Raw genomic sequence first — 25,962 nt, forward strand, 5'->3', positions numbered from 1 at the left:
CAAAGGGACCAAGCTAACCTGAAGTTAAATAATTTGAAAAGACATCAGAAAAGAGACAATTCTTTCATTTATATTTGATCAAAAACAGAAAATCTCTTTATCGAGAACTCTAAGCATAACTTCTGTCTTGTTTGTGCTATCAGACTTACGATTCTTTTGTATTGCAGAGTATGGTACCTGTGGAAGGAGGCAGCCCCAGGCCCCATAGGGGCTGAGGTGTTCTCATCAACCTTGTTGAACTGCTCCTTTTTCTGATGAACTCTGAGCCTGTGGGACAAATATTTACTCTGTGCAGCTGACCGTATTTTTTTTTGATTAAAATAACATTTTATTTTCATCACCAAAGCCTGGAATCTCTCCGTAGTTACATTTTCTCAGTTTTCAGGTTCTGTTTCCAGAGGCTACCCTTCCTCCAGCGGGGTTGGTCGCATTCTCCTGAGTATCCCCTTACTCACCTGAGGAGCAACTCTTGTGTTCCGGCCCCCTCCGCCCTACTTCCCGCCCCCACGAGAAGCTCCGCCCGCTCCAGCCCCGCAACCCAACTCCTTCCCTCCTTCCGCCGCTTTTCCCCTTCCCGCCCCCATGGCTGTTTCCGATTGGCTAATCTAGCGGGATGCAGTAGATCAGAGTTCTGATTGGCTAGAGGGCAGACTTGCCCCTTCTGATTGGCTGATAAGAAGAACCAGCAAGTGTGGCTGTGCTCTAGGGTGTGTGGACGCCGCTTTGTTGCCTGCGGGGGTCGTGGTGAAGTTGAGGGGTTCGCGGGCTATCGTTTCTGTGTCCTGCGGCCGCAGCCCCTGCAGTCACTTCGCCCCGCACAGTCTTCAGCCTCGGGGTCCTGCCGACAGCAGCCATGAGCGGCGGCGTGTATGGGGGAGGTGAGTGCGGGCGTGAGAGCGCGCGTTTTCGGTGCCGGGGTTTGCAACCGCCTCCGCGCCCGCCCTCGCCGTGGACCCCCCGGCGTTCCCCGTATCCCGGTCCCCCGCCTTCGCCGCGGACCCCCCGGCGCTCCCCGTACCCCGGTCCCCCCCCTCGCCGCGCCCCCCCTGCGTCCCCTGTACCTGCTCCCCCGCCCTCGCCGGGGACTCCCCGGCGCCCCCCCCCCCTTATCCCGCCCTGGCCGCGGACGTCCCGGCGCCCCCCCCCCCCTTATCCCGCCCTGGCCGCGGACGTCCCGGCGCCCCCCCCCCTTATCCCGCCCTGGCCGCGGACGTCCCGGTGCCACCCTCCCCCTCTGTATTCCTCTCCCCGCCACACCTGGCGCCCCGCCGTAGTCCACCAGCTAGCGAGCGCCTGGAGCAGGGGGCGAGCACAGCCCCCCTCCGCCTGTTTTCACCCCTAGAGGAGTAGAGACTTGGGGGTCTGGAGGCGGCTGCTGCGCGCCCCAGGTGGGATGACCGCGTCTAGGAGCGAAGAGGCCTGGCAGAGCTTGTTTAAACCTGGGGGCGGGGGAGGAGGTCTCAGCAACTAGCACGCGTGGATCAGTCGCGCGAGGCAGCACTGAGTGCAGGATGCGGCCTCTGGCCGTCAGCGTCCCACGTTCTGCATTCCCTGTCTCCGTTACTCCTGCCAGCGGAGATCGCCAGCTACTCATGGGCAGAAAACTGCGATTTGTTTTGGAGCACAAATAATTTAAGGATGCCCCAAAATGTACTCAAGTTCTAGGTGCTCAGTGTGTGACTTTCCTTGGAAAGCTGCGATGTAGTAGAGAGATTCCCAACAGCTTTAAAATTGCAGAGCCCTGGGTTGTAATGTCAGACTCATTGTTTAGAACTTTGGGCTGTCGACCCAATTTACCCAACTTTTTCCCAATCGCATAATGACCTGGGATGGTTGTGTTAAGATTGCTACTATCATTCCTCGACCCCACTCTCCTGCCCTTTGGCAACATTACCTGCAAATTCATTAAAATACAGAATCTTCAAGTGAGACCCTAAATACACTGTATTAGAACCTCCATTTAAAAGTTTTCAGATGAATGGATACATGCATATGTTATTGTTACTGTTTCTAGTAGAGATGCTGTTTCTGAAGAGGATGGCATTTTACACGTAAGGGATAGTACAACGTTTTCAAAGTTCCCAGGTTTTTGTTTTGTGCCCATACTGGGTCTTGAACTCAGGGCCTCACATTGCCTCTTAGATTTTTTTTTAAGGCTGAGGCCTTACCACTTGAGCCACACCTTCATTTGCAGCATTTTGCTGGTCAATTGTAGGAGTCACACTCATGGACATTCCTGCCGGTGCAGGCTTTGAATCGTGATCTTCAGATCTCAACCTCCTGAGTATCAGTTTCACTCTTGATAGTTTCTTGGTAGTTTCACTCTTGGTAGTTTTCTTTTTTGGGCTGGTCCTGGGGCTTGAACTTATGGCCTTGACTCTGTCTCTTGTTTTGTTTTGGTTTTTTTTCTCAATGCTAGCACTCTAACACTTGAGCCACAGTTCCACTTCCAGCTTTTTGGTGGACTTTGTGCGGCTGGCTAGTTCTTAGTTTTTGATGAAATTGAAGTATCATCTGAGTTGGTATAGCTGAATCTTACTGTCTCTGGCCTGTTTATGTCCTCAGTAAGTCTTTTGTAAGTGGTTTTAGTGTGAACAGTTTAACTTTTATTTATTTTATTGGTCATGAGGCTTGAACTCTGGGCCTGGGCGCTGTCCCTCAGCTCTTCAGCTCAAGGCTAGCAGCTCTACTACTAGAGCCACAGCACCACTTCTGGTTTTCTGGTGGTTTATTGGAGATAAGAGGCATGGACTTTCCTGCTCTGGCTGGCTTTGAACCACAATTCTCAGATCTCAGCTTCCTTTCCTAGATAGCCACCGATGCTTGGCTAGTTTAGTTTTTTTTTCTTTTTTTTTTTTTTTTAAAGAAAGCTCTAGATCTTGATTTACCTCTGCATTATCTTGAATATTCAATATTGACAGAAAAAGTGGATCTGTGTGCTTGTGCTTCATAGAACTTTCTTTTCTTTGTTATTTTTGTGTTTGAACTCAGGACATGGGAACTATCAAGTAATTGTACAAAGGAATTGCCATTCTGCAAAGCAGTTTATGAATAGAATGTGTCTTGATTTATGAATAGAATGTGTCTTGACCTATGTCTAGAATGTGGCTTGATCCATGTCATACCTTTCAAAAACATTCTCATCCATCCTTCCCAACCTACCCCCTGATGTTTTTTCTCTAGGCCAGTGCCTTACCACTTGAGCTACACCTCCACTTCTGTCTGGCTCTTTGCAGGTTAATTGGAAAGAAAGAGGCTCATGGACTTTCATGCCCCAGTTGGCTTCAAATGATGATCCTCTGATCTCAGCCTCTCAGGTGTGTGTTGGTCCTGGGGCTAGAACCTAGAGCCTGGGTGCTGTCCCTGAGCTTCTTAGCTCAAGGTTAGCACTCTACCACTTGCCACAGCTTCACTTTTGGCTTTTTGGTGGCTGATTGGAGACAAAAGTATCAATGGGTATTCCTGTCTGGGCTGGCATTGAATCTCAGTCCTCATATCTCAGCCTCTCAAGTAGCTAGGATTACAGTTGTGAGCCACCAGTGTACCCAGTTAGATCTCACCCTCTTGAGTAGCTAGAATTACAGGCTGACATGAACCACCTGCATCTGGCTTCTTAGAACTTATGGCTTTCAGGTTCACTGACCCAGGGAGCGAGACACTGCACATTAATCTGTATAAAACATTGTTTAGTGTAGTAATAATGGTAGTAGCTAATATTTATTGAGGTCATACTGTAGCCCAAGCACCATTCCAGCTGTTTTACATGAATTGTATTGAATTCATGCATTGATTTTTATTTATTTATTTTTTTTGTCGGTCTTGGGGCATGAACTCTGGGCCTGGGCCCTGTCCCTGTGCTCTTCAGCTCAAGGTGAGTGCTCTACTGCTTGAGCCACAGTGCCACTTCGGGTTTACTAGTTGTTTATTGGAGATGAGAGTCTCACGGACTTTCTTGCCCAGGCTGGCTTTGAACCTTGATCCTCACATCTCAGCCTCCTTTGTAGCTAGGATTATAGGCATGAGCCACTGGTGCCCGTCTCATGCATTGATTTTTTTAATCTATAATAACTATATGGGGTGGTACTGCTATCTTTTACATTATTAAAGAAGAAAATGAGGTATAGAAAAAATAGGCAGGGGCTGGGAAGGTGGCTCAGCGGTAGAGCACTTGCCTTGCATGCCTGAGGCCCTGGGTTCGATTCCTCAGCACCACAAAAGAAAAAAGAAAAAAGCCGCAAGTGGCGCTGTGGCTCAAGTGATAGAGCACTAGCCTCGAGCTGAAGAGCTGAGAGATAGTGCCCATGCCCAGAGTTCAGGCCCCACGACTGCCCCCCCCCCCAAAAAAAAAAGAAAAGAAAAAATAGGCAGTTAGCTCAAACTTGGCAAGCTTCTGGTTACAGGAGTATAGCACCACAGCAGCTGTGCCAGTATGGCATTGGGAGCAGGCTTATATGGTGTTACTGGAGATTTTTCTTATTGGCTGTATCTTTTTTATTTATTTTGTGCCAGTCCTGGGCTTGAACTTAGGGCCTAGATACTGTCGCTCAACTTTTTCACGAGGCTAGTGTTCTACCAGTTGAGCTACTTCTGGCTTTTTTTTTTCTTTTTAAAGTTGTTTATTGGACATTATAGTCTCATGGACTTTCCTGCCTGGTCTGTTGGTGAACTCAGATATCAGTCTCCTGAGATTCTAGTTTCTCTCCTTCCCTCCCTCCCTCCCTCCCTCCCTCCCTCTCTTCCTCTCTCTCTCTCCCTCTCTCTCTCTCTCTCTCTCTCTCTCTCTCTCTCTCTCTCTCTCTCTCTCTCTCTCTCTCTCTCTCTCTCTCTATTTTGTAGGTCCTGAGACTTGAACTCTGGGCCTGGGTGCTGTCCCTCAGCTCTTCAGTTCAAGGCCAGCACTCTACCACTTGAGCCATAGCACCACTTCCAGTTGTTTGAGTGGTTTATTGGAGATAAGAGTCTCTTGACTTTCCTACCCAGGCTGGCTTTGAACTGCGATCCTCAGCTCTCAGCCTCCTGAGTCACAAGAATTATAGGAGTGAGCCACCAGTGCCCGGCTTCCTAGTTTCTCTTTTGTGGACCTTGCTGATTGTTTTTTTGTTTTTGGGAGATTTGAATAAGGTCGGATATCTTACCAGTTTGGCTTCTACGTACGCACTCCATATGGCCTATTTTGTATGTTTTGCTTTCCTCCATATTCCCATTCAGCTTTTGGTATTTTCCTGTCAATTATGTCATGTCTTCTTAAAGGGGAGACTCCTCCATATCACCCCGCCACTGACAAAACCAATCCTGGTTATTGTGGGACCTCATCTGGTAAATGTTTTGAGGTGAATAGGGTCATAGAGATGTCCAGGCTTATTTATTTGTTTTGGAAGAGACTTTGGAGCAGACTGTGAAGACATGAGCAGAGGCAAATGAATTTTGGAATAGGATTGTATGAAAAACTGTTCCACAGGACTGACACACTGTAGGATTAGACAGCAGGCAAAGAACCCATGCTGTAGTATCATCTGTAACTTTATGGCCTGAGGTTGAAAGAAGGTTAATAAAGCAAGATCTGGTGGTGAAAGAAGTAAAATAGACACTAGAAGTCCCAAGAAACAGAAAAGCCAGGATTCGAACTAGGGCATCTAAAACATCTATTTTTAAATGGCAGGGTTTTTTTTTTTGTTTTTTTGTTTTGTTTTTTTATAGATAAGGGACAAAGAAATACAAATTTTTAAATTCTTGTCCCTGTGCTTGTAATTTTGAGACCTATTTACAGAGATATGAGCTGGTTAACCCTCTTATTTTGAACTCTGATGGCCTTGCACTATCATTCAGCATTGCTGGCAGTCTTACCACATGAGCCATGCACCCAGTTCTGAGTCCCCTCCTTCCCCCCCCCCCATCATGGGGCTTGAACTCTGGGGTTGGGTGCTATCCCTCAGCTCTTCAGCTCAAGGCTACCATAGCGCCACTTCCAGTTTTCTAGTGGTTTATTGGACATAAGAGTCTCATGGACTTCTGCCGGGGCTGGCTTTGAACCGTGATCTTCAGATCTCAGCCTCCTGAGTAGCTAGGATTATAGGCGCGAGCCACCGGCGCCCGGCTTCCCTTTTGTTTTAAGAGGTTGTGAATTCATCTTTATTGGTTTTGGTTTTCTGCAACTATAGAAATCCTTACGGTAGAAAAGCAAGTCCTGTCCAGTTGGAAAGTAGACTGGTATGGGCCTTAGCTTCGGGTAACCATACTTAGGGCCTTTTTTTTTTTTTTTGGTACGATCTCTTGGTTTTAGTTACTTTTAGAAGAGTTACTTTTAGAAGAGTGACTCCATTTTGAATCCTGATAACATCCCCTCTTGTCTGAGCAATTTTTTTCCAAACTGTTTTCTGTGGATGGCCCTCCTTAAATCTAGCAAGTCTTTCTGGCCCTCCTTAAATCTAGCAGGTCTTTTCTTATTGCCAAAGTGAGATGTCCTGATCTCATGTCGGAGGGGAATGACAGGTTAAGACCCTGTTTAAGAAATAGAGAGGTTTACAAGGAATTGTCTTTAAGTTAGGCTTAACCTGAAGTCCATTAAATTTTTGTTAGAATTAAGAATATGTAGACACAAGCCTGTAAAGGGCTAACATTATTAGGCTGGAGGTTGGTGGAAACAATTTTAGCTCTTCCCAAACTAGGAAGTGCTTGTTTTAATTTTTGTTAGCCTGGGGAGTGAGAAAAGATAAATAGGAGACTTTTGAGAATTTGTCTCTTAATTCTCATGGTTAGTATATTTCTTTACCCAGAAGTGTGTGATTAAGCAAAATATTAAAAAGTTAATCAGCTCACTTCCTTTGCTATAATCATTCAGTTTAGATGCTATGGTGAAAACAAATGCAGTTATCTTTTAATTACCCTTCGTGTCACACAAAACAATTTGAACCACAGAATATTAGAGAAGAGTTAATTACTTTGGGAAACATAACAAATCAAGTTGGAAATGAAGGTAAGGTTGGGTGCTGGTGGCTCATACCTGTATCCTAGCAACTTAAAGATCTGAGGATTGAGGTTCAAAGCCAGCCTGAGCAGAAAAGTCCCCATAAGACTCTTATCTCTAATTAATCACTGAAAAACCTGAAGTGGAGCTGTGACTCAAAGTGGTAGAGCACTTGCCTTGTGTGGAAGAGCTCAGGGACAGTGCCTGGGCAGAGTTCAAGCTCCACAACTGACAGAAAAGTCTATGAGACTCATCTCCAATTAACCATCAGAAAGCTAAAAGTGGTGGTGTGGCTCAAAGTGGTAGAGGACTAGCCTTGAGCTGAAGAGCTCAGGGACAGTGCCTATGCCCAGGGTTCAAGCTCCATGACCAACAAAAGAAAAAAAAGGTATCATTCTTCAAAGATACAAGCTCTGAACATTTATAAAGTAGTAATTGTTTTGTATTTAAAATTTTTGAAATATTTTAACCATACTAAGAAATAAAATATGTATGTGAGAGTTGGTATATAGTACAAATAAATAGGTATTATATATTACCAAATTTGCCTTAGATGTTTTAAAAACTAAATGTTATTGATATAGATTACTCCCCTCTCTCTTCCTTAGCAGTAAACATCAAACTAAAGTTAGCATATGACATTCCACGACCCCATGCATATTTTCATACTTTGTCCCACTTTGATGCATCTATAAAGACTTAAGTATCATATGCAACTACCTTTTTAAACTGAGTATTTTTGTACTGTATCGGTGTTGATAACATGTAAATCTGGACTTTCATTTGAACAATTATTCTACAGTGTGTGTGAACTACAGCTGTCAGTTTCTTCATTACAATATTAAATTATTTCTGCTTTTCTCTTTGGCAGTGACAGTAATTATAACTAACATTGTGCTTATTGTGTATGGGATCTGAAACAGGTTAGTAAGCTGTTCAGCTAATATAGCTAATAAACAATCTCATTTTGATATAGGAGTTTCTCTAGATATGTGTAAGTACTTACATTTAGGGCTTATTACTTAAATGAAGATGTAAGTAACACCTAGTAGTTGCAACGATTTATAACTTTTACTAGCAAATGCATGAGTTTCTCTTTATATTCTTGACCACTTCATCATATCAAACTTATTAGTTTTGCCTACTAATAAAATTAAAATGAATAGAATTTAATGTTTTTAATTGAAAAAATTGAAACATCAGTACCTGAAAATCAAATTCGTTTTTTTTTTTGGATGCTTACTGTTTTGGATGAATTTTTTTTTTAATATAATTGGACGTTTCTCTGAATTTGACTGAAAAAATGGTCAACTTTCTTCCTTAGCCTTAGTCTTTTATCTCCTAGTCATCTCTGAAATGTACAAATCTTCATTTTAATGATATTTACTTGGCCAATACAATTACAATTTAAACTCTTATTTCCCAGGATACTGTTTTTCTTGACAGTGAGGCCCTTATGTGGGCTCTCTTGGAATCTGGCTTAGCTTGGATTTATCTAGTAATAGGGTAACCATACTTCTTGCTTTGTTTCTTGTACTGTTATAGTTACTAACAGAGCCCTGTTTTACATTATTCAGAAGTACCCTAATTTAGATAATCACCCAGATTGGTAGGGTAGGAAGCAGTTTGTATATTTATTAGCTTGGTTCATTCCTTTCTGTCAGCCATGGCTGATTACATCCCTCAGCTGAAGGTCATATTTCAAATAAAGTAGCCTTCCCTCCCCACAAACTATTTCTTCAGGTTCTTGTAACAATTTCTTCTCTTCATTTCTTCAGTTCCAAGGATAGTGATGAATTCCTGTTTATTGTTAGTGACAGGATACTGTTTGTCCTATTACACCTTGCCTATATAAATCTGTAAATAGTCCCCTTAATAAGTAAGTGTATTACTCAATTATAGTGTGCTATTTCTTTCCTGGGAAACGTCTATGGATGTACGATAACTTGTTATATTTTAAATAAATGGATCTTTAAGGTGCAGTTAACTAGGTTCAAGCTAGTAGCAAAATAGCAATTTTTATAGAATTGTCACATTCACATTTTGAGCACATTAAATATGTCTTTAGTTTCTATAAAATACTTAGAAGTTGTTGATGTTTTCAGATGAAGTTGGAGCCCTTGTTTTTGACATTGGATCCTATACTGTGAGAGCTGGTTATGCTGGTGAGGACTGCCCCAAGGTACTTATAATGTTTAAATTATTGAGTATGTAAGAGCTATTAGTGAATAGTAAATTCACGCAGAAATTCTGTTTCAGAACAAATATGGCAATAGATATTGGGAGGGGGTGGACACCTTAGTAAAAGCAGGTGAAACTTTATATTATATTTTTGACTCTTACAGGTCGATTTTCCCACAGCCATTGGTATGGTAGTAGAAAGAGATGACGGAAGCACATTGATGGAAATAGATGGCGATAAAGGCAAACAAGGCGGTCCCACCTACTACATAGACACAAATGCCCTGCGTGTTCCCAGAGAGAATATGGAAGCAATTTCACCGCTGAAAAATGGAATGGGTATGTTTTTCCCTTGGATTTGCTCAAAATACAGAGAGTGAGAGGTACTTCTTAGGTATAAAGTAGTTTTGTGCAAGCTAGACATCAGCTTTTTTTTTTTAATTCCACAAGGTGATATTCCAGGCATTGAGAATACAAAGATGCATAAAAAATAATCCCTTTCCTTAAACTCACAGTCAGGTAGGAGAGATAGATGTGTGTATATAAATGTCATACACTGGAGGTAAGTACAGTATAGGCATGTTCAAAAGCAATGAAATTAGGAGAAAAATTTAATTCTATCACTGAGGTGGAAGATGGTTTTCACAGAGAAGTTAACTTGTGCTGAATCTTGATTAATGGGTAAGAATTAATTTGGTTGCCAAGGTTGGGTAGAGGTGCCAGCATGTTTGGAGGAATGGAGTTGTAAATGGAGGAATGGAGTTGTAAAAGAAACAGACATGAGCCGGGCGCTGGTGGCTCACACCAGTAATCCTACCTGCTCAGGAGGCTGAGAGCTGAGGATCGCTGTTCAAAGCCAGCCAGGGCAGGAAAGTCCATGAGACTCTTTATTTCCAATAAACCACTCAGACAACCAGAAGTGGTGCTGTGGCTCAAGTGGTATAGCACTAGCCTTGAGCTAAATTGCTGAAGGACAGCACCGAGGCCCAGAGTTCAAGCCCTGTGACCGACAAAAGAAAGAAATGTCATTCAGCTAAGTGTGGCTACAACCTGTATGTTAGTGTCAGCAGCAGGAAAGGTAGGTGGACAATAGTCATAAGAAGGCTGGAGGGACTGGGAAGGTGGCTCAGTGGTAGAGTGCTTGCCTTGCATGGATGAGGCCCTGGGTTCGATTCTCCAGCACCACATAAGCAAAAAGAAAAAAGCCAGAAGTGGCACTGTGGCTCAAGTGGTAGAGCGCTAGCCTTGAGCTGAAGAGCTGAGGGACAGTGCCCAGGCCCAGAGTTCAGGCCCCACAACTGGACCCCCCCCCCGAAAAAAAAAGACGGCTGGAAACCATCCCCAGGAACACATTAAGCTGATTACTGAAGGGTAACCCCAAGGAATTTATGCTCATAATTGCCAGCTTAAGCATTTCTCTTAGTAGCAGTGTATAGATGAGATTGGAGGGAAATGCTACGGACAAAAAGATAGAGAGAGGTGAGAGTCCAAGTGAAAAACAAAGGGTTTAAACTATTTGCTAGATGTCCTGAAGTGACTTTCAGGATACCCAGAAAGCAAATGATACTAAGTAATCGAAAGGGTAAAAATAGGAAAGAGGAGTTGAAAAGATTTCCTAGGTTTTTGGTTGAGGTGATTAAATAATAGGTACCATATACTGAAATAGGAATAGAAAGTAGAAAAGGTTATGATCTAAAAAGGCAAATTCACTTGCAGGGAAATTCATTAGCAGGACTCAGCATGTAGTTGTATTCAAGGTTCAGATTTATTACACTAAAAAATTCTAGAGGAAATCAACCAAAGGGAACCAGGTAGAGGATGAAGGAAGTCTAGAGGAAACCAAGTGCAAGCTTCTAAGTCTTCTCTTTGTGGAATCACATAGCAGCAAGTTGTAAATGAAGTGTGTTATTTACTATGGAAACTTTTTAGAAACTCAGTATGTGAGCCTTTTTCCTGGGACTAGGTATAAAGGTACCACCTCTGCCTTGCATGTACTAAAATACTTAAACATCCACAAGAAAGACAGGCATTCAGCATAATTTGTGTTGTATACAGTTAGCTATTTCTTAGCATAAAGGGGAAATTTTTATCAATGTAAGGAATTACAGTATTTATTAGACAAGTTCCCAAGCATCAGCTCTGGGTCAGGTTTGCTATGTTAACTCTTTCATACACAGCAAGTAAAAAAGTTCATTGAGTCAAAGTGTTTAGGACATTGAGTAAGCAGGTCAACAAAACATGAGAAGAAATTTTTTAAATAGAGTTCAATATATACCCAGAAAGAGTTTGGAATGTGAGACAAGGATTGTGGGGTTTTTAGTGAAAACTTGTTTTGTATTTAATAGAGAGAGTGGTAGGGAAGGAGAGTGGTAGGGAACAGTTAGAGATATAGAAGACAATTGAGGAGAAAGCTGAGAAAAGAAAATTTCTGGAAGCATGAAAGTTCACTAACTGCCATTATTCTCAGTTCTTTTACAGTAAGAGGCGAAGTTAAACTATTAATGAAATCCATTGACAATTCTCTTCCCCCCTTTTTTTTAATAAGGGAAAATTCAGATGCGCCTGTGGACATATATTACATAAATTACTGACAGTCCTTCTTTGAGGGTGATAGAAAAACTAGTCAATAGTCAACTAGTCAAAAGTAGTCAACATAATTTAGCAAAATCAAGATTGAAAATGTCTTTTAATCTTATTTTTCCAAAGAGAGTATAAGCTTTTTTTCAAGTATCAGCTCTTGATCATACAATTATTTTGCATTTCCTCTTGTACTCTTATACTGAGCCTCTTAGAAGAGCTTATTGAATCATAGCTACTTGTTAATTCAGGTCCTTAGATACCCCTAATTACATTTGGGATACATCTATGGTCTGGAGAAACCAAAGAGAGGTTCTATATTTATTTTTTTAAGTTAATTTTATTTATTTTTTTCATTTATGTGGTACTGAGGAATTGAACTCAGGGCCTCTTGCGTGCTAGGCAAACATTCTACCACTAAGCCACATTCCCAGCTGAGGTTCTATATTTAAAAAATAAAGATGACTTCTTATGTAAAATAGTGTGTTATGAAGCAGATCTGTAAAATAAGTAGGTTATGCATGCTACAATATTACTGTTATAAAAATAATCCCTCAATCCTTCAAAAAGATACTATATTCATTTCCAGCTAAGCACTGTTTTCAAGGTGTTATCTTACATTCTAGTTGAAGACTGGGATAGTTTCCAGGCAATTTTGGATCATACTTATAAAATGCATGTCAAATCAGAAGCCAGCCTGCATCCTGTTCTTATGTCTGAAGCACCGGTGAGACAAAGACTTTCTTTTCCAAGTTTCTCTAGTTGTATTTGCTTTTTACTTTAGGTTCCTACTCATTTGAAAAATAATTTTTTCTTTAAAGAAAGGAAGGATTAATTTTAAATACTATTATAACTATTATTTCAATAAATATACTCAGAAAAGAACAAACCATCCCATTGGGTTCTGATGGGTGGCTATTTATTTATCTTTCCTTCAGGGGTTTAGCTCTTTGTTTGGACTGTTTCTCACTTTGTTTATGAATCATTTCTTGTGCTTCAAGGAGATAATCTCTGTTTTATATTTATATCTCTGAGAAGTCATATGATGAGATTTTTGTAGACTGACTTATACAAATGCCCAGAATGATTATAAATGACCAGTAGCTTCTCATTATTTTATGAGTACCAACTATAAGTGGGAAAATTTGGTGTTTTAAAATTCATACTTAGAGGGGCTGGGAAGGTGGCTCAGTGGTAGAGCGCTTGCCTTGCATGCCTGAGGCCCTGGGTTCGATTCCTTAACACCACATAAGCAAAAAGAAAAAAGCTGGAAGTGGTGCTGTGGCTCAAGTGGTAGAGTGCTAGCCTTGAGCTGAAGAGCTGAGGGACAGCGCCCAGGCCCAGAGTTCAGGCCCCACGACTGGACCCAAAAAAAAAAGAATCTTCCCTGTACTTTGCAAACTCTAATTTCTGTAATTCATAGCAGCTGACAGATTTATTTGTTATGATTTGTTTTCTAGACATAATTACAAAAATGAAAAATCTCTTTATTTTTAATGTTTTATACTGTTGCTAATATGGTTCTATAAATAATTTTAATGCTTAAATAGTAATTTGCATTTTTTTCTTCCTTTCTCAAGTGGAATACTAGAGCAAAGAGAGAGAAATTGACAGAGCTAATGTTTGAACACTACAACATCCCTGCATTCTTCTTGTGTAAAACTGCAGTTTTGACAGCGTATCCTTACCAAGAGTAATACTGGACTTTTCTCTGAAAGTATATATGATTTTACTAAATATACCTATGACACAAAACATGAGCCAGTTCTTGTTTGCTTAAAAGTTTTTTTTTTCCTTTGCTTTTTTAGCTATTCATCTTTTGGTATTTCTTGTTGAACTCATAGTAGATAAGAAGATCTGAAAGGGATATGGGAAAGCAACACAAATCTTATTTGTTAACTGTTTTGTTTTGGTGTGTGTGTTTAAGAAGTAAATGGTGGTTAGAGAGGAGGATTTTCACCAATGATTAAATGAATTCAGGGTGCTATTTTCTCCATCCCTCTCAATATAATAGAAAGTAGAATTTGAACCCAGTCATCATTTGTTTATTGTAAACACATTAAGGGAGAGATAGAAGTATATATCCTGAACCATAAAATATTTGTGATACAAACTGTTTTTGAAAAAGAAAAAGAAAAAGAAAGGGAGAGGGTAGGCAAAAAAGAGAAGGAAGGAAAGAGGGAGGAGACAGAAGGAGACGAGACAAGGTCAAGTCACAAGGAAATATGTGATGAATTTGGATTGTATTTTGTTTAATAATTGTAATTTAGATGAAGAATATAGTAACCTGAAAACCCCTTAGTAGAAAAAAATTTAGTTGCCATGGACATTGTTTTATTTTTTAACTTGTTACTATAGAAAATTTCAAACATAATAGAATATAGAATATTATGATGAGCACCTGAGTATTTATTAACACAGTTAAAGCTATTTTCCATACATACTTATACTGTACATAGTTACATTGAATCAGATATAACCACACTAGGATTCTGATCCTATTGATGTTTAAGTAAATCTCAGACATTATATAGTTTTATCATAGAAACTTTATTTTGTGTCTCTAAAAGATTTTGTTATGTGTGTCTTAAAAAAAATAAAAAGTGGGGCTGGAGTGCCTGCCTTGCATGCATGAGGCCCTGGGATTGATTCTTCAGCACCACATAAGCAGAAAAAGCCATAAGTGGTGCTGTGGCTCAAGTGGTAGAGCACTAGTCTTGAGCTGAAGAGCTGAGGGATAGTGCCCAGGCCCAGAGTTCAGGCCCCATGACTGACTGACTGACTAAATAAATAAATACATAAATAGTGGGCTGGAGGGACTCCTCTTTTTCTGCTCTCTAGAGGAATAGTCTTGCTACTTCATTCACTGCTTTTGTTCACTTCCAAATAAACTTTCTCTTATTTAGAAAGCAAAAATGTGTGCTGGGCTGGGTGATGGTGGCTCACTCCTGTAATCTTGGTTACTCAGGAGGCTGAGATCTGAGTATGGCAGTTGAAAGCCAACCTGGGCAGGAAAGTTCGTGAGACTCTTACCTCCAATAAACCACCAGAAAACCAGAGGTGACGCTGTGACTCAAGTGGTAGAGCACTCTCCTTGAGCTGAAGAGCGGAGGGATAGCACTCAGGCTCAGAGTTCAAGCCCCACAACCGATCCCCCCCCCCCAAAAAAAAAAAAAAAAACAAATGTGGGCTGGAGGTGTAGCTCACTGGTAAAGTTCCTTTCTAGTAGGCATGAGGCCCTAGTATCAAACCACCCAAAAGAGGAGGGAGGAAAATAACTTTTGCTTCCTTTTTCTCATCTCTTCAAAGCCTCACTTGCCTGGCTGGCTGCCACTTGAGCCATTTCTCTAGCTTGATGTTTCGCTGGTTATTTTTAGGATGGATGGATTCTCAAACACTTTTCTTTTTTTCCTGGATTGGTTTTCAACCATGGTCCTCTGGATTTCAGCTTCCTGAATTAGCTAGATAACAGACAGAGCTACGGGTGCCCAGCTTCTTTCTAATTAAAAAAAAAAATTTAGTGTATTTGGATTATGACCTAAACTAGGATCATATGTTGTAATTATTTAATATATTTCTTTCTTTCTTTTTTTTTTTTTTTTTGGTCAGTCATGGGGCTTGAACTCTGTGCTTGGGTGCTGTCCCTGCACTCTTCAGCTCAAGGCTAGTGCTCTACCACTTGAGCCACAGCTCCACTTCCTATTTAATATATTTCTTAGGTGTCTTAACTATAGATTCTTTTTTTTGTTTGTTTTTTTGCTTGCCTGTCCTGGGGCTTGAACTCAGGGCCTGGGGCTTGAACTCAGGGCCTAGGCACTGTCCCTGAGCTTGTTTTGCTTCAGGCTAACCCTCTACCTCTTAAGCCACAGTGCCACTTCTGGCTTTTTCTGTTTATGTGGTACTGAGACTAGGCAAGTACTCTACCACTAAACCACATTCCCAGCCAGCCTGTCCCTGAGTTTCTTACTTAAGAACTCTACTTACTCTAGAATTCTACTAATGTGAGCCGTAGCTCTACTTTTGGTATTTTTGGTAGTTAATTGGAGATGAGAGTTTCATGGGCTTTCCTGCCTGGGCTGGTTTTGAACCACAATCTTCAGATCCTAGCCTATAATAGGCCTTCTACAGCCCTGAGCTGTGGAAAAGGGAATCTGCCTATACTTACTAGCTATTAAATTCATCTGGAATAGTTAGCCTGTGCCATCAAATTGAAGGTGGGAATCATTGCTTTGCTTAGCAGCCTAACCACTCAGGTGGTGGTTCTGACTTTTGCAAGTATGGTTGTAATTGCTAGCTCAAATGTCCCAGCTCTGCACTGTTACTGACAAACTTCACATCGCAATTTGTTGTAAACTCTTTGGTGAATTCTGGAGATATTTTTGTGATTAACGTTTACCAGGTCAATTAAAGGGTTCTTTGAGTTCCTCATATCATCATTCTGCCTAGGAAGTTCTGCCTATGCAATTTGCTTTTAAGCCTAGACACTAATTTTCACCCACATTTTTAACCACATTTAAAAATGACTTCTGAAACATTATAAGAGCCTGCCCTTAAGATAGATCTTTTTTGGAACCTCACTCCTTTCTTTTCCTTAATGCTTTGAATTAGATTTGCTAATGGTCGTTCTACTGGGCTGATTTTGGACAGTGGAGCCACACATACCACTGCAATTCCTGTGCATGATGGTTATGTCCTTCAGCAAGGTAACTATGCAACCAGGGTTGATTGAGATGATTCCATATATGTTTTTTAAAGAAGGATGCTTTTTAATTTATATATTTAAAAGTGGTGAATGTTTTTTTGTGTGCTTTGAAGGATAATTTGATTAATTCTTGAAGAAACTATTTACTGTATATAATTTTTCCCAAAAAATTTAGACAGTCTGTACTTATATCTTGTTTAATCTGATTCTCACAGGCATTGTGAAATCACCCCTTGCTGGAGATTTTATTACTATGCAATGCAGAGAACTCTTTCAAGAAATGAATATAGAATTGATTCCTCCATATATGATTGCATCAAAAGTAAGTAATGTTTGAATTTTATTTGTAAAATTTATTCCAAACTCCCCGTGACTGTGTCAGGAACTCTTAACTTAGCACGTGCTCTTGGTACTCTTCAGGAAGCTGTTCGTGAAGGATCTCCAGCAAATTGGAAAAGAAAAGAGAAGCTGCCACAAGTTACCAGGTCTTGGCACAATTACATGTGCAATGTGAGTAGGAATAGAATATGAGCACATATTTTCAAACTCTAAAATGATATTTTACAAACAAAATTAGTAGATTTGGGTGGGACAGAGAAGGGTACTTTTCACATTTGTGTATTTATAAACTTCTACATAATCATTAGATTAGTATGGTAAGACATAACAGGAATTTTGGGTTTAGGGTAGAAACAAGCATTATTCTGTACTCTTTTTTGTTAATGCCTAAAGAAACTAGTTTTTGTATAGCTCTGCTATTATGTCTTGGTTACTTTATTTTTCCCAGCATTAGCCATTTGCATTGTATGTGATTGCTCAAAGAGCAATTGATTTTTACTAAAAAATCCATTTCTTGCTGGGCCCTGGTGGCTCATGCCTGTAATCCTAGCTACTCAGGAGGCTGAGATCTGAGGATCATGGTTCAAAGCCAGCCCAGGCAGGAAAGTCTCTGAAACTCTTACCTATAATAAACCACCAGAAAACTCAAAGTGGCGCTGTGGCTCAAGTGGTAGAGCACTTGATTTGAGCTGAAGAGCTAAGGGACAGTGCCCAGGCCCAGAGTTTAAGCCCCACGACCAACAAAAAAAAGAAAAGAAAAAAAACAATTTCTTAATATATACCAGGTAATACACATTAGCTTTCTTTTTTCATTGGAAAAAGATTAGTAGAATAAGCTGTCATTCCATAGATATCTAACAGTACAGGAATATGAGCCATAGTTTACTACAAGATAGTTTATATTCTACCATTTTTTACACTTTGAGGTTTCTGTGCATAAGGGAGAATGTGTGTGTGTTACAATGTGGAAAAATTGTAAGGATGATTGATAGTTTTGCCTGCATATTAGACAATTTTTTTTCACATCAATCTAGAGGTCAAATATATTCCATAGGAAAATTTTAACTGTTTCATACTGTGTACAGTCATTACAAGTTAGATGTAATGTATTCACATATATTATATTCTTGTAATGGAATCTTGTTTCTAAAGGTAAGGGTTTTTTTTTGTTTTTTTGTTTTGTTTTGTTTTTGGTCTGGTCGTGGGGCCTGAACTCAGGGCCTGGGCACTGTCCCTCAGCTCTTCAGCTCAAGGCTAGTGCTCTACCACTTGAGCCACAGTGCCACTTGCGGTTTTTATCTTTTTGCTGATGTGGTGCTGAGGAATCGAACCCAGGGCCTCATGCATGCAAGGCAAGCGCTCTACCACTGAGCCACCTTCCCAACCCCATAAATGTAAGTTTATATTTAAAGGAAAATGATTTCTGAAGCCAGCTTAATTACTCAGGACTGTGTGTGGTACATGGTTCCTAGTTGTTTTAATCTCTTTGTCAGGGCTGGGAAGGTGGCTCAGTGGTAGAGCGCTTGTCTTGCATGCATGAGGCCCTGGGTTCGATTCCTCAGAACCACATAAGCAAAAAAGAAAAAAACCGGAAGTGGTGCTGTGGCTCAAGTGGTAGAGCGCTAGCTGAGGGACAGCGCCCAGGCCCAGAGTTCAGGCCCCACGACTGGACCCCCCCCTCAAAAAAAATCTCTTTGTCATTGTTTGATAGATGTTATCTTTGAATTGTATGTGGTTTATATAATTGTAATTTGTGTAAATTGTCATTTATATAAACATGTAATTGAGCTTATCATGTAAATATTTATAATTGAATTTCTTGATTCTCAGACTACCTGCTGGGTAGATTTATAATCTTGAAATGACTTGTCCACCCAAAAATGTGATTGGTTTTTACTCAAAATAATACTTAAATATGTTATGACAGTGGACATTACACACATCTCAACTTGTTTCTTAAACCTTTTTTTTTAATCCAGTGTGTCATACAGGATTTCCAGGCTTCAGTACTTCAAGTGTCAGATTCAACTTACGATGAACAGTATGTTTTTTTTATTTAAACTGTATTCCATAAGCAAGGGTCTTCATGTTTCAAAAAAATTATAGTGTGTTTAGCTTAAAGGTACAAAGTTGAGCTAAGATACACTAAAAAATATTGTTACTTTCAGCATTGGTGGCTCATGCCTATAATCCTAGCTACTCAGGATCACTGTTTAAAGCTAGCCTGGGCAAAAAGTAATACTTTTAAAAGTAATACTTTTATCTCCAATTAACCACCTAAATCCCAGAAGTGAAGCTGTGGCTTAGGTGGTAGAGTGCTGGCCTTGAGTACAAAAAAAAAGTCACTATTAGTTGGTTACAAATTGATAGTTCCTTATTACCTTGAAGAGGATTGTTTTATTCTATGTTTGTAACAACACTGTGTAACTCTGTTAACATTGGGGACCACTGGATAATACTGTGTAATTCTGTTTAATGTTTTCAGAGTAGCAGCACAAATGCCAACTGTTCATTATGAATTCCCCAATGGTTACAACTGTGATTTTGGTGCAGAACGACTAAAAATTCCTGAAGGATTATTTGACCCTTCCAATGTAAAGGTCTGAAAGCTTATTTTATAACTATGTGAGCTTTTCCCATATCTGTAATGAGTTTGAGTGATTATAAAGCTTACATTTTGGGAGGTATGCTCTACTAGTTGAAGTTCTTTAATGTGGATGCTTCCTTTTGTTTTAGGGGTTATCGGGAAATACAATGTTGGGAGTCAGTCATGTTGTCACCACAAGTGTTGGAATGTGTGATATTGACATCAGACCAGTAAGTGTCAGTCTTCTGTTAAGATGTCTCTGTTAAGTCAAGTGAAATGCTCCCATATCATGTTAGGCTGCCATCTTGTGCAACTGACTTTAAAGTCCATTTATAACAGTAATGCATAAAACAGTGACATACTTGAAAAGGAACAACACAAAAATATAGAGCTGTCATATTCATTGTGGTAACTACTGGTCACGTGTGGCTATTTAAATTAAGCAAATACATATTAAGAAGTGCAGTTCTTAGTTGTACTAGCCTTATAAATGTGCCTGTGGCTACTGTATTGAACAATGCAGATATTTAGAAATTTCTATTCTCGTAGAAAATCTTTGGAGAGTGCTGATTTATGCAATAAATTTCTTAAATTGTGGCAAATCAAAATATATATTATTGGTAATTCTTTTATTTATTTTTTATTTTTATTTGTATTTATTTATTTATTTATTTATTTTGGGTCCGGTTTGTGGGGCCTGAACTCTGGTCCTGGGTGCTGTCCCTCAGCTTTTCAGCTCAAGGCTAGCGGTCTACCACTTGAGCCATAGCGCCACTTCTGGCTTTTTTTCTTTTTGCTTATGTGGTGCTGAGGAATCGAACCCAGGGCCTCAGACATGCAAGGCAAGCGCTTTACCACAGAGCCACCTTCCCAGCCCCTATTATTGGTAATTCTTAACAGTACAGCTTTACTTTTTAGGAATTAAAAGTATGTAAGTTGGCCAGGCATTGGTGCCTCATGCCTGTAATCCTAACTACTCAGGAGGCTGTGATCTGAGGATCAAGGTTCAAAGCCAGAAGTGGAGCTGTGGCTCAAGTAGTATAGTGCTATCCCTGAACAAAAGAGCCCAAGGACAATGCCCAAGCCCCAAGTTCAAGCCTCAGAGCCAGCACACACATACACACATATACACAGACAGACAGACACACACACACACACACACACACACACACGAACACATGCACATAAACAAAAATATATAACTTAAATAATGTAACTTAAGAATCCAAATAGGAGTGTGGTTATTTAAGAGGCCTATCAGTGTATATTTGAAAAAACCTACCATGTGGGTCTGACACATTTGCATAAAGGAAAATGGCAGCCATTTGAACAGGAACATTTTCAGAGTGTACCCTTGCCTAGCATAACCATAAAATAATCTCACTAATTTAAAATATAATAAATACCATAACTTGTAGGACAAAATTAGTACAATTCTAATATTTTCAGCTGCCTACCAAAAAACTTAGGATATATAGGATACTCAATGTTAATTATATTAGTAGTCTTAAACCTACTTGTACATGAGAAGTTTTTTGTTTTTTGTTTTTTGTTTTTTTCTTTCGTTGTGGGGTCTGAACTCTGGGCCTGGGTACTGTCCCTCAGCTCTTCAGCTCAAGGCTAGCACTCTGCCACTTGAGCCACAGCACCACTTCTGGCTTTTTCTGCTTATGTGGCTAAGGAATCAAACCCAGAGCCTCATGCATGCAAGGCAAACACTCTACCACTGACTACCTCCCTAGATGAGGAGTTTTTAATAAAATCTTTATTGGCTCCCATCCTCAGGCGTTGGTGGTGTTAAAGCTCCCTGAGTGAGTTCAATATGCTGCTAGGATTGGGAACAACTGGTTCAATATACTAGTTCTATATAGAAATAAAAATTTTTCAGAAAAAGAAGGGAAAATTGTCCTGGAGGATATATGTTTGTATTGACACAGGCTCTTGCTATGTATCCCAGACTAACCTGGAGAACATAGTTGTAGTTAAAGCTATTGGCAAATTAGTGCAAAGTTTTAACATCAAAAAAATCCTAAAACTGTCACATACATTTGGAACTAACCTGTATTTCTTGTTTTTAATCCTAGGGTCTCTATGGCAGTGTGATAGTAGCAGGAGGAAACACATTGATACAGAGTTTTACTGATAGGTTGAACAGAGAGCTTTCTCAGAAAACTCCCCCAGTAAGTGTTTTGTGTTCTGTAGTGCTATCATTTAATCATGTGTATCCTAAATGATGGTGTGGTTTTATACAAAAAAACCACAGTAGATAATTCTGTAATACTAGATATGGTATTAAATCTAATATCCCTTATTAATCAAAATTTCCAAGGTAGTATCTACTGATTCCTCTTCTGTCAGTCTTATTTTGCTCTGTAAGGTTCTAAGAAGACAAATTACTCTTTGCCCACCAAGGTCTTACTGTACTAGGAAAATTCTTCAATATGCCGTGAACCAGGTGTTCTTAAAAACATTGAGAAGCAAATAGGAATAGCTTCATGAAGCTATTTGAAGTTCAAGTGGTTGCTAACTTATGAAATGGTTTTTAGGTGCTGAAGCACAAGGCCTGGGTGATCACAGTATGGAAGGCCAGTTAGAATAATGGTACTTCATGGTCAAAGAAATGAAATAATGTACTTAGTACAGTATATTATTTATGGTGGTTAAGTATACCTTCTGGAGAATTTAAGTTGTAAATCTTGTCTTCTTAAGCAGTTTTTTTTATATTTACATGTTTATTAAAAGCCGTAATCAGGGTATCTTTAAAAACTTTTCCATGAAATAGTCTAGCCATGATAGGCTAATATAAGTCTTTTAGTCTTAGTATTACCTTGTTTAAAAAAAAAATCAATGCTTAAATCACAGAAAAACATAAAAAAATAAGTTATCAAAATTTAATTTCCTAAGTTGCTTTCTTGTATTTAATTTTACTGCTTCCTCCCTATTTCAGAGTATGCGGTTGAAATTGATTGCAAATAACACAACAGTGGAACGAAGGTTTAGTTCATGGATTGGTGGCTCCATTCTAGCTTCTTTGGTTAGTAGAGAAGCTACTTTACAAAAATACTTTTAAGGGCTGGGAAGGTGGCCTCAGTGGTAGAGTGCTTGCCTCGCATGCATGAGGCTCTGTGTTCAATGCCTCAGCACCACATAAACAGAAAAGGCCAGAAGTGGTGTTGTGGCTCAAGTGGTAGAGCACTATCCTTGAGCTGAAGAGCTGAGGGACAGTGATCAGGCCCCGCAACTGACAAAAAAAATACTCTTAATTAAATTCATGTAAATATACCATTGGAAATACTGTATTAGTAAAAATAATTACAAAGCCAGGCATCATTGGCTCACACCTATAATCGTAGCTACTCAGGAGGCTGAGATCTGAGGATTGTGGTCAAAGCCAGCCCAAATGGTAGAGAGCTTGCCTTGAGCTGAAATACTGAGGGACAGCATCCAGGCCCAGAGTTCAAACCCCATGAGTAACAGAAAAGAAAATTACAGTACTGAATTTATCTTTGCATTTTCTAACTATCAAGTGACTGGAGGACCTAATAACACCAGTTTTACCTGGGTGCTGTTTGGCTCATGCCTATAATACTAGCTATTCAGAATTAGGCTGAGATCTGAGATCTGAGAGTCGAGATTCGAGGTCAGCCCAGGCAGGAAAGTCCATGAGATTCTTTATCTCTGATTAACTATCAAAAAGCTGGAAGTTGAGCAGGGGCTTAAGTAGTAGCCAGCTGTGATCGATAAAGCTTAGGGACAATAGCTAGGCCCTGAGTTGAAGTCCCTGGACTGGCACCAAAATTAAAAAGTTCCAGTTTTATATAACAAAATGTCTTAAATGGTGGTCATTTGTTTTTGCTTTTTTATCAGTTATGGGGCTTGAACTCTAGGCATGGGTGCTGTCCTTCAGCTCTTCAGCTCAAGGCAAGTACTCTACCACTTGAGCCACAGTACCACTTCCAGTTTTCTGGTGGTTTATTGGAGATGTGTCTTTCCTGCCTGAACTGGCTTTGAACCATGATCCTGAGGATCTCAGCTTCCTGAGTAGCTAGGATTACAGGTGTGAGCCTGGCTATCACATCTTTTTGATTTGCCCTCTCAGCTGTAGAAATACTAACATGCCTCTTAGAAGGCTGCTGTCAGGCTTTGTCGGCAGTACATTTAAAATTAAGCCATCCCTTCTTGAAGTCTCTAGTTTTGCCTGGATTGTTAATGAGGTAAATACAGTATTTTCTGGATCCTGGATGTGGAACATCATTGCCCCTTGAATCTCCAGAGATGAAATATATTTCACAAGCCGGGCACCGGTGGCTCATGCCTGTAATCCTACTCAGGAGGCTGAGATCTGAGGATCACAATTCAAAGCCAGCCCGGGCAAGAAAGTCCTGAAACTCTCATCTCCAATAAACTGCCAGAAAAAAAACAGGAAGTGGTGCTGTAGCTCAAGTGGTAGAGCGCTAGCCTTGAGCTGAAGAGCTGAAGGACAGCGCTCAGGCCCAGAGTTCAAGCCCCACAACCGACAGAAAAAAAAAAAAAAGACATATATTTCACTCGGGCTCTCCAGCAATTTCTGTTCTTGCTGTAGGTTGGCACCTAAGCCCTCTCTTTGCCTGCCATTTCTAAATCTTTTTTTTTTTTTTGGGGGGGGGGGGGGTCCAGTCGTGGGGCCTGAACTCTGGGCCTGGGTGCTGTCGCTCAGCTCTTCAGCTCAAGGCTAGCGCTCTACCACTTGAGCCACAGTGCCACTTGCGGTTTTTTTCTTTTTGCTTATGTGGTGCTGAGGAATTGAACCCAGGGCCTCAGACATGCAAGGCAAGCGCTCTACTAGTGAGCCACCTTCCCAGCCCCTTCTAAATCTTACACAATGTAACAGGTGTGAAAAAATTTAACACTTTTTTAAAAAAAATATAGAATATTGCAGTCTTTATCATACAGTTAGCAGGCGGCCAGTTGTTACAAAGGCCTGCAGCACCCAAATACACATAACACAGCTAGGAAACAGGCTAAAGAGGAAAGAAATAACAAGAACAATACCAACAAGCCAATTCAGCTCCAATGGAGAGCTGAATTGGAACTCCATGATGACTGGAGATGAGCCACGACACAGGACGCAGGACCCGATCACAGAGACACATGTGGCATCCCCCCACTCCTTTTTTTTTTTTTTTTTTTTGTCGGTTGTGGAGCTTGAACTCTGGGCCTGAGTGCTGTCCCTCAGCTCTTCAGCTGAAGACTAGCGCTCTACCACTTGAGCTACAGTGCCAGTTCCGGTTTTCTGGTGGTTTATTGAAGATAAAGAGTTTCAGGGACTTGCCTGCCTGGGCTGGTTTTGAACTGTAATCCTCAGACTCAGCCTCCTAAGTAGCTAGGATTACAAGTGTGAGCCACCGGTGCCCGGCTAACACTTTTTTTTTTATTGTGAAAATACTGTACAGAGGGGTTACAATTACATGGGCAAGATAATGAGTACATTTCTTATTAAGCATTGTAGCCTCTCCTTTGTTTCCCCTTCCCATCCCTTCCCATCCTCCCCCCTCCCACCCAATCCTCTCATGCCCCCCCCACCAAAGTTATAAAGTTCATTTTCGACATAATGACTTGTACATCTCATTGTTGCAATGGCTAACACTTTTAAACCTTAAAGGTCAAGCTAAATATTATCTTCCTTCTGATGGTTCTAGAATAGAGCTAAAATAAGAGTAATGGGATACTATTTGGAGGGAGGAGGTTAAGAGTTATTAAAGGTTTGAGTTAGCAAAATCAAGTATAATTATATAGTATTTCTTTTCATTTTTATAGGGCACCTTTCAACAGATGTGGATTTCAAAGCAAGAATATGAAGAAGGAGGAAAGCAGTGTGTAGAAAGGAAATGTCCTTAAGAAAGCATTCCCAAACTTCTACCTTCCTATCTTGTGTTTCATAGCTTTAGAACACTCAGGAAAGAATGACCATCTTTTGTAGAATGTTTATACATTTTTGCATTTCAATTTCCACTTAAAATTTTTAAGGCTTTAACTGGCTCTATAAATTAAAGTAAGTTTGTGCTTTCCTTGAAATGCACTTATTACAAGCATTTTATAATTTTATATAAATGTCTATTTTTCTCTAAATATTTTGCTTTTAGTAAATACTCTCCAACTCTGATTAGTATATTAATTACCAGTTGATTGGTAGAATTACTTGTTACTGCCTATGCTTTTTCTTTTAGGCTTACTAAATTAAATAAAAAATACTAGCCATTTCTGAAATGTGTTTTGGACATTCTTTCTCCTTCTAAGTCCTTGTATTAACCCTATTTTGAGCGATTTGGTGGTTGGGCACCAGTGGCTCACACCTGTAATCCTAGCTATTCAGAAGACTGAGATCTGAGGATTGCAGTTGAAAGCCAGCCGGGGCAGAAAAGTACTGAGACTCTTATCTCCAACTGATCAACAGAAAACTGGAAGTGGCACTGTGACTCAAGAGGTAGAGCCCTTGCCTTGAGCTGAAGAGCTGAGGGATAGTGCCCAGGCCCAGAGTTCAAGTCCCACCACTGACATGAAAAAAAAATTTTTTTTTGGTGGAAGAGAGCCAGGTTTTGGTAGCTTATGCATGTGACCTAACTACTCAAGAGG

The 25,962-nt window shown here is 40.3% G+C and overlaps 1 protein-coding gene across 3 annotated transcripts; it reads left to right on the forward strand.

Moving 5' to 3' along the window:
• Nucleotides 1–682: 682 nt before the first annotated feature.
• Actl6a (actin like 6A) lies at nucleotides 683–25,587 on the forward strand. Of its 3 annotated transcripts, none has more exons than XM_070025838.1 (14): nucleotides 683–878; nucleotides 9,070–9,146; nucleotides 9,310–9,484; nucleotides 12,349–12,449; nucleotides 13,303–13,400; nucleotides 16,331–16,425; nucleotides 16,640–16,746; nucleotides 16,845–16,934; nucleotides 18,743–18,804; nucleotides 19,249–19,363; nucleotides 19,500–19,580; nucleotides 21,435–21,530; nucleotides 22,298–22,384; nucleotides 25,147–25,586. In XM_070025838.1, the coding sequence occupies exons 1-14, from the start codon at nucleotides 854–856 to the stop codon at nucleotides 25,225–25,227; spliced, it is 1,290 nt and encodes a 429-aa protein (XP_069881939.1). In that variant the 5' UTR covers nucleotides 683–853; the 3' UTR covers nucleotides 25,228–25,586. The 3 variants fall into 3 exon arrangements, with proteins under 3 accessions (XP_069881939.1, XP_069881940.1, XP_069881941.1); XM_070025840.1 differs by lacking the exon at nucleotides 683–878 and adding an exon at nucleotides 3,299–3,317; XM_070025839.1 differs by lacking the exon at nucleotides 9,070–9,146 and having other exon boundaries at nucleotides 25,147–25,587.
• The last annotated feature ends 375 nt before the right edge of the window (nucleotides 25,588–25,962 follow it).

Source organism: Dipodomys merriami, unplaced genomic scaffold (assembly GCF_024711535.1).
Source record: "Dipodomys merriami isolate MVZ:Mamm:240054 unplaced genomic scaffold, mDipMer1.0.p SCAF_173, whole genome shotgun sequence".
NCBI lineage: Eukaryota > Metazoa > Chordata > Mammalia > Rodentia > Heteromyidae > Dipodomys > Dipodomys merriami.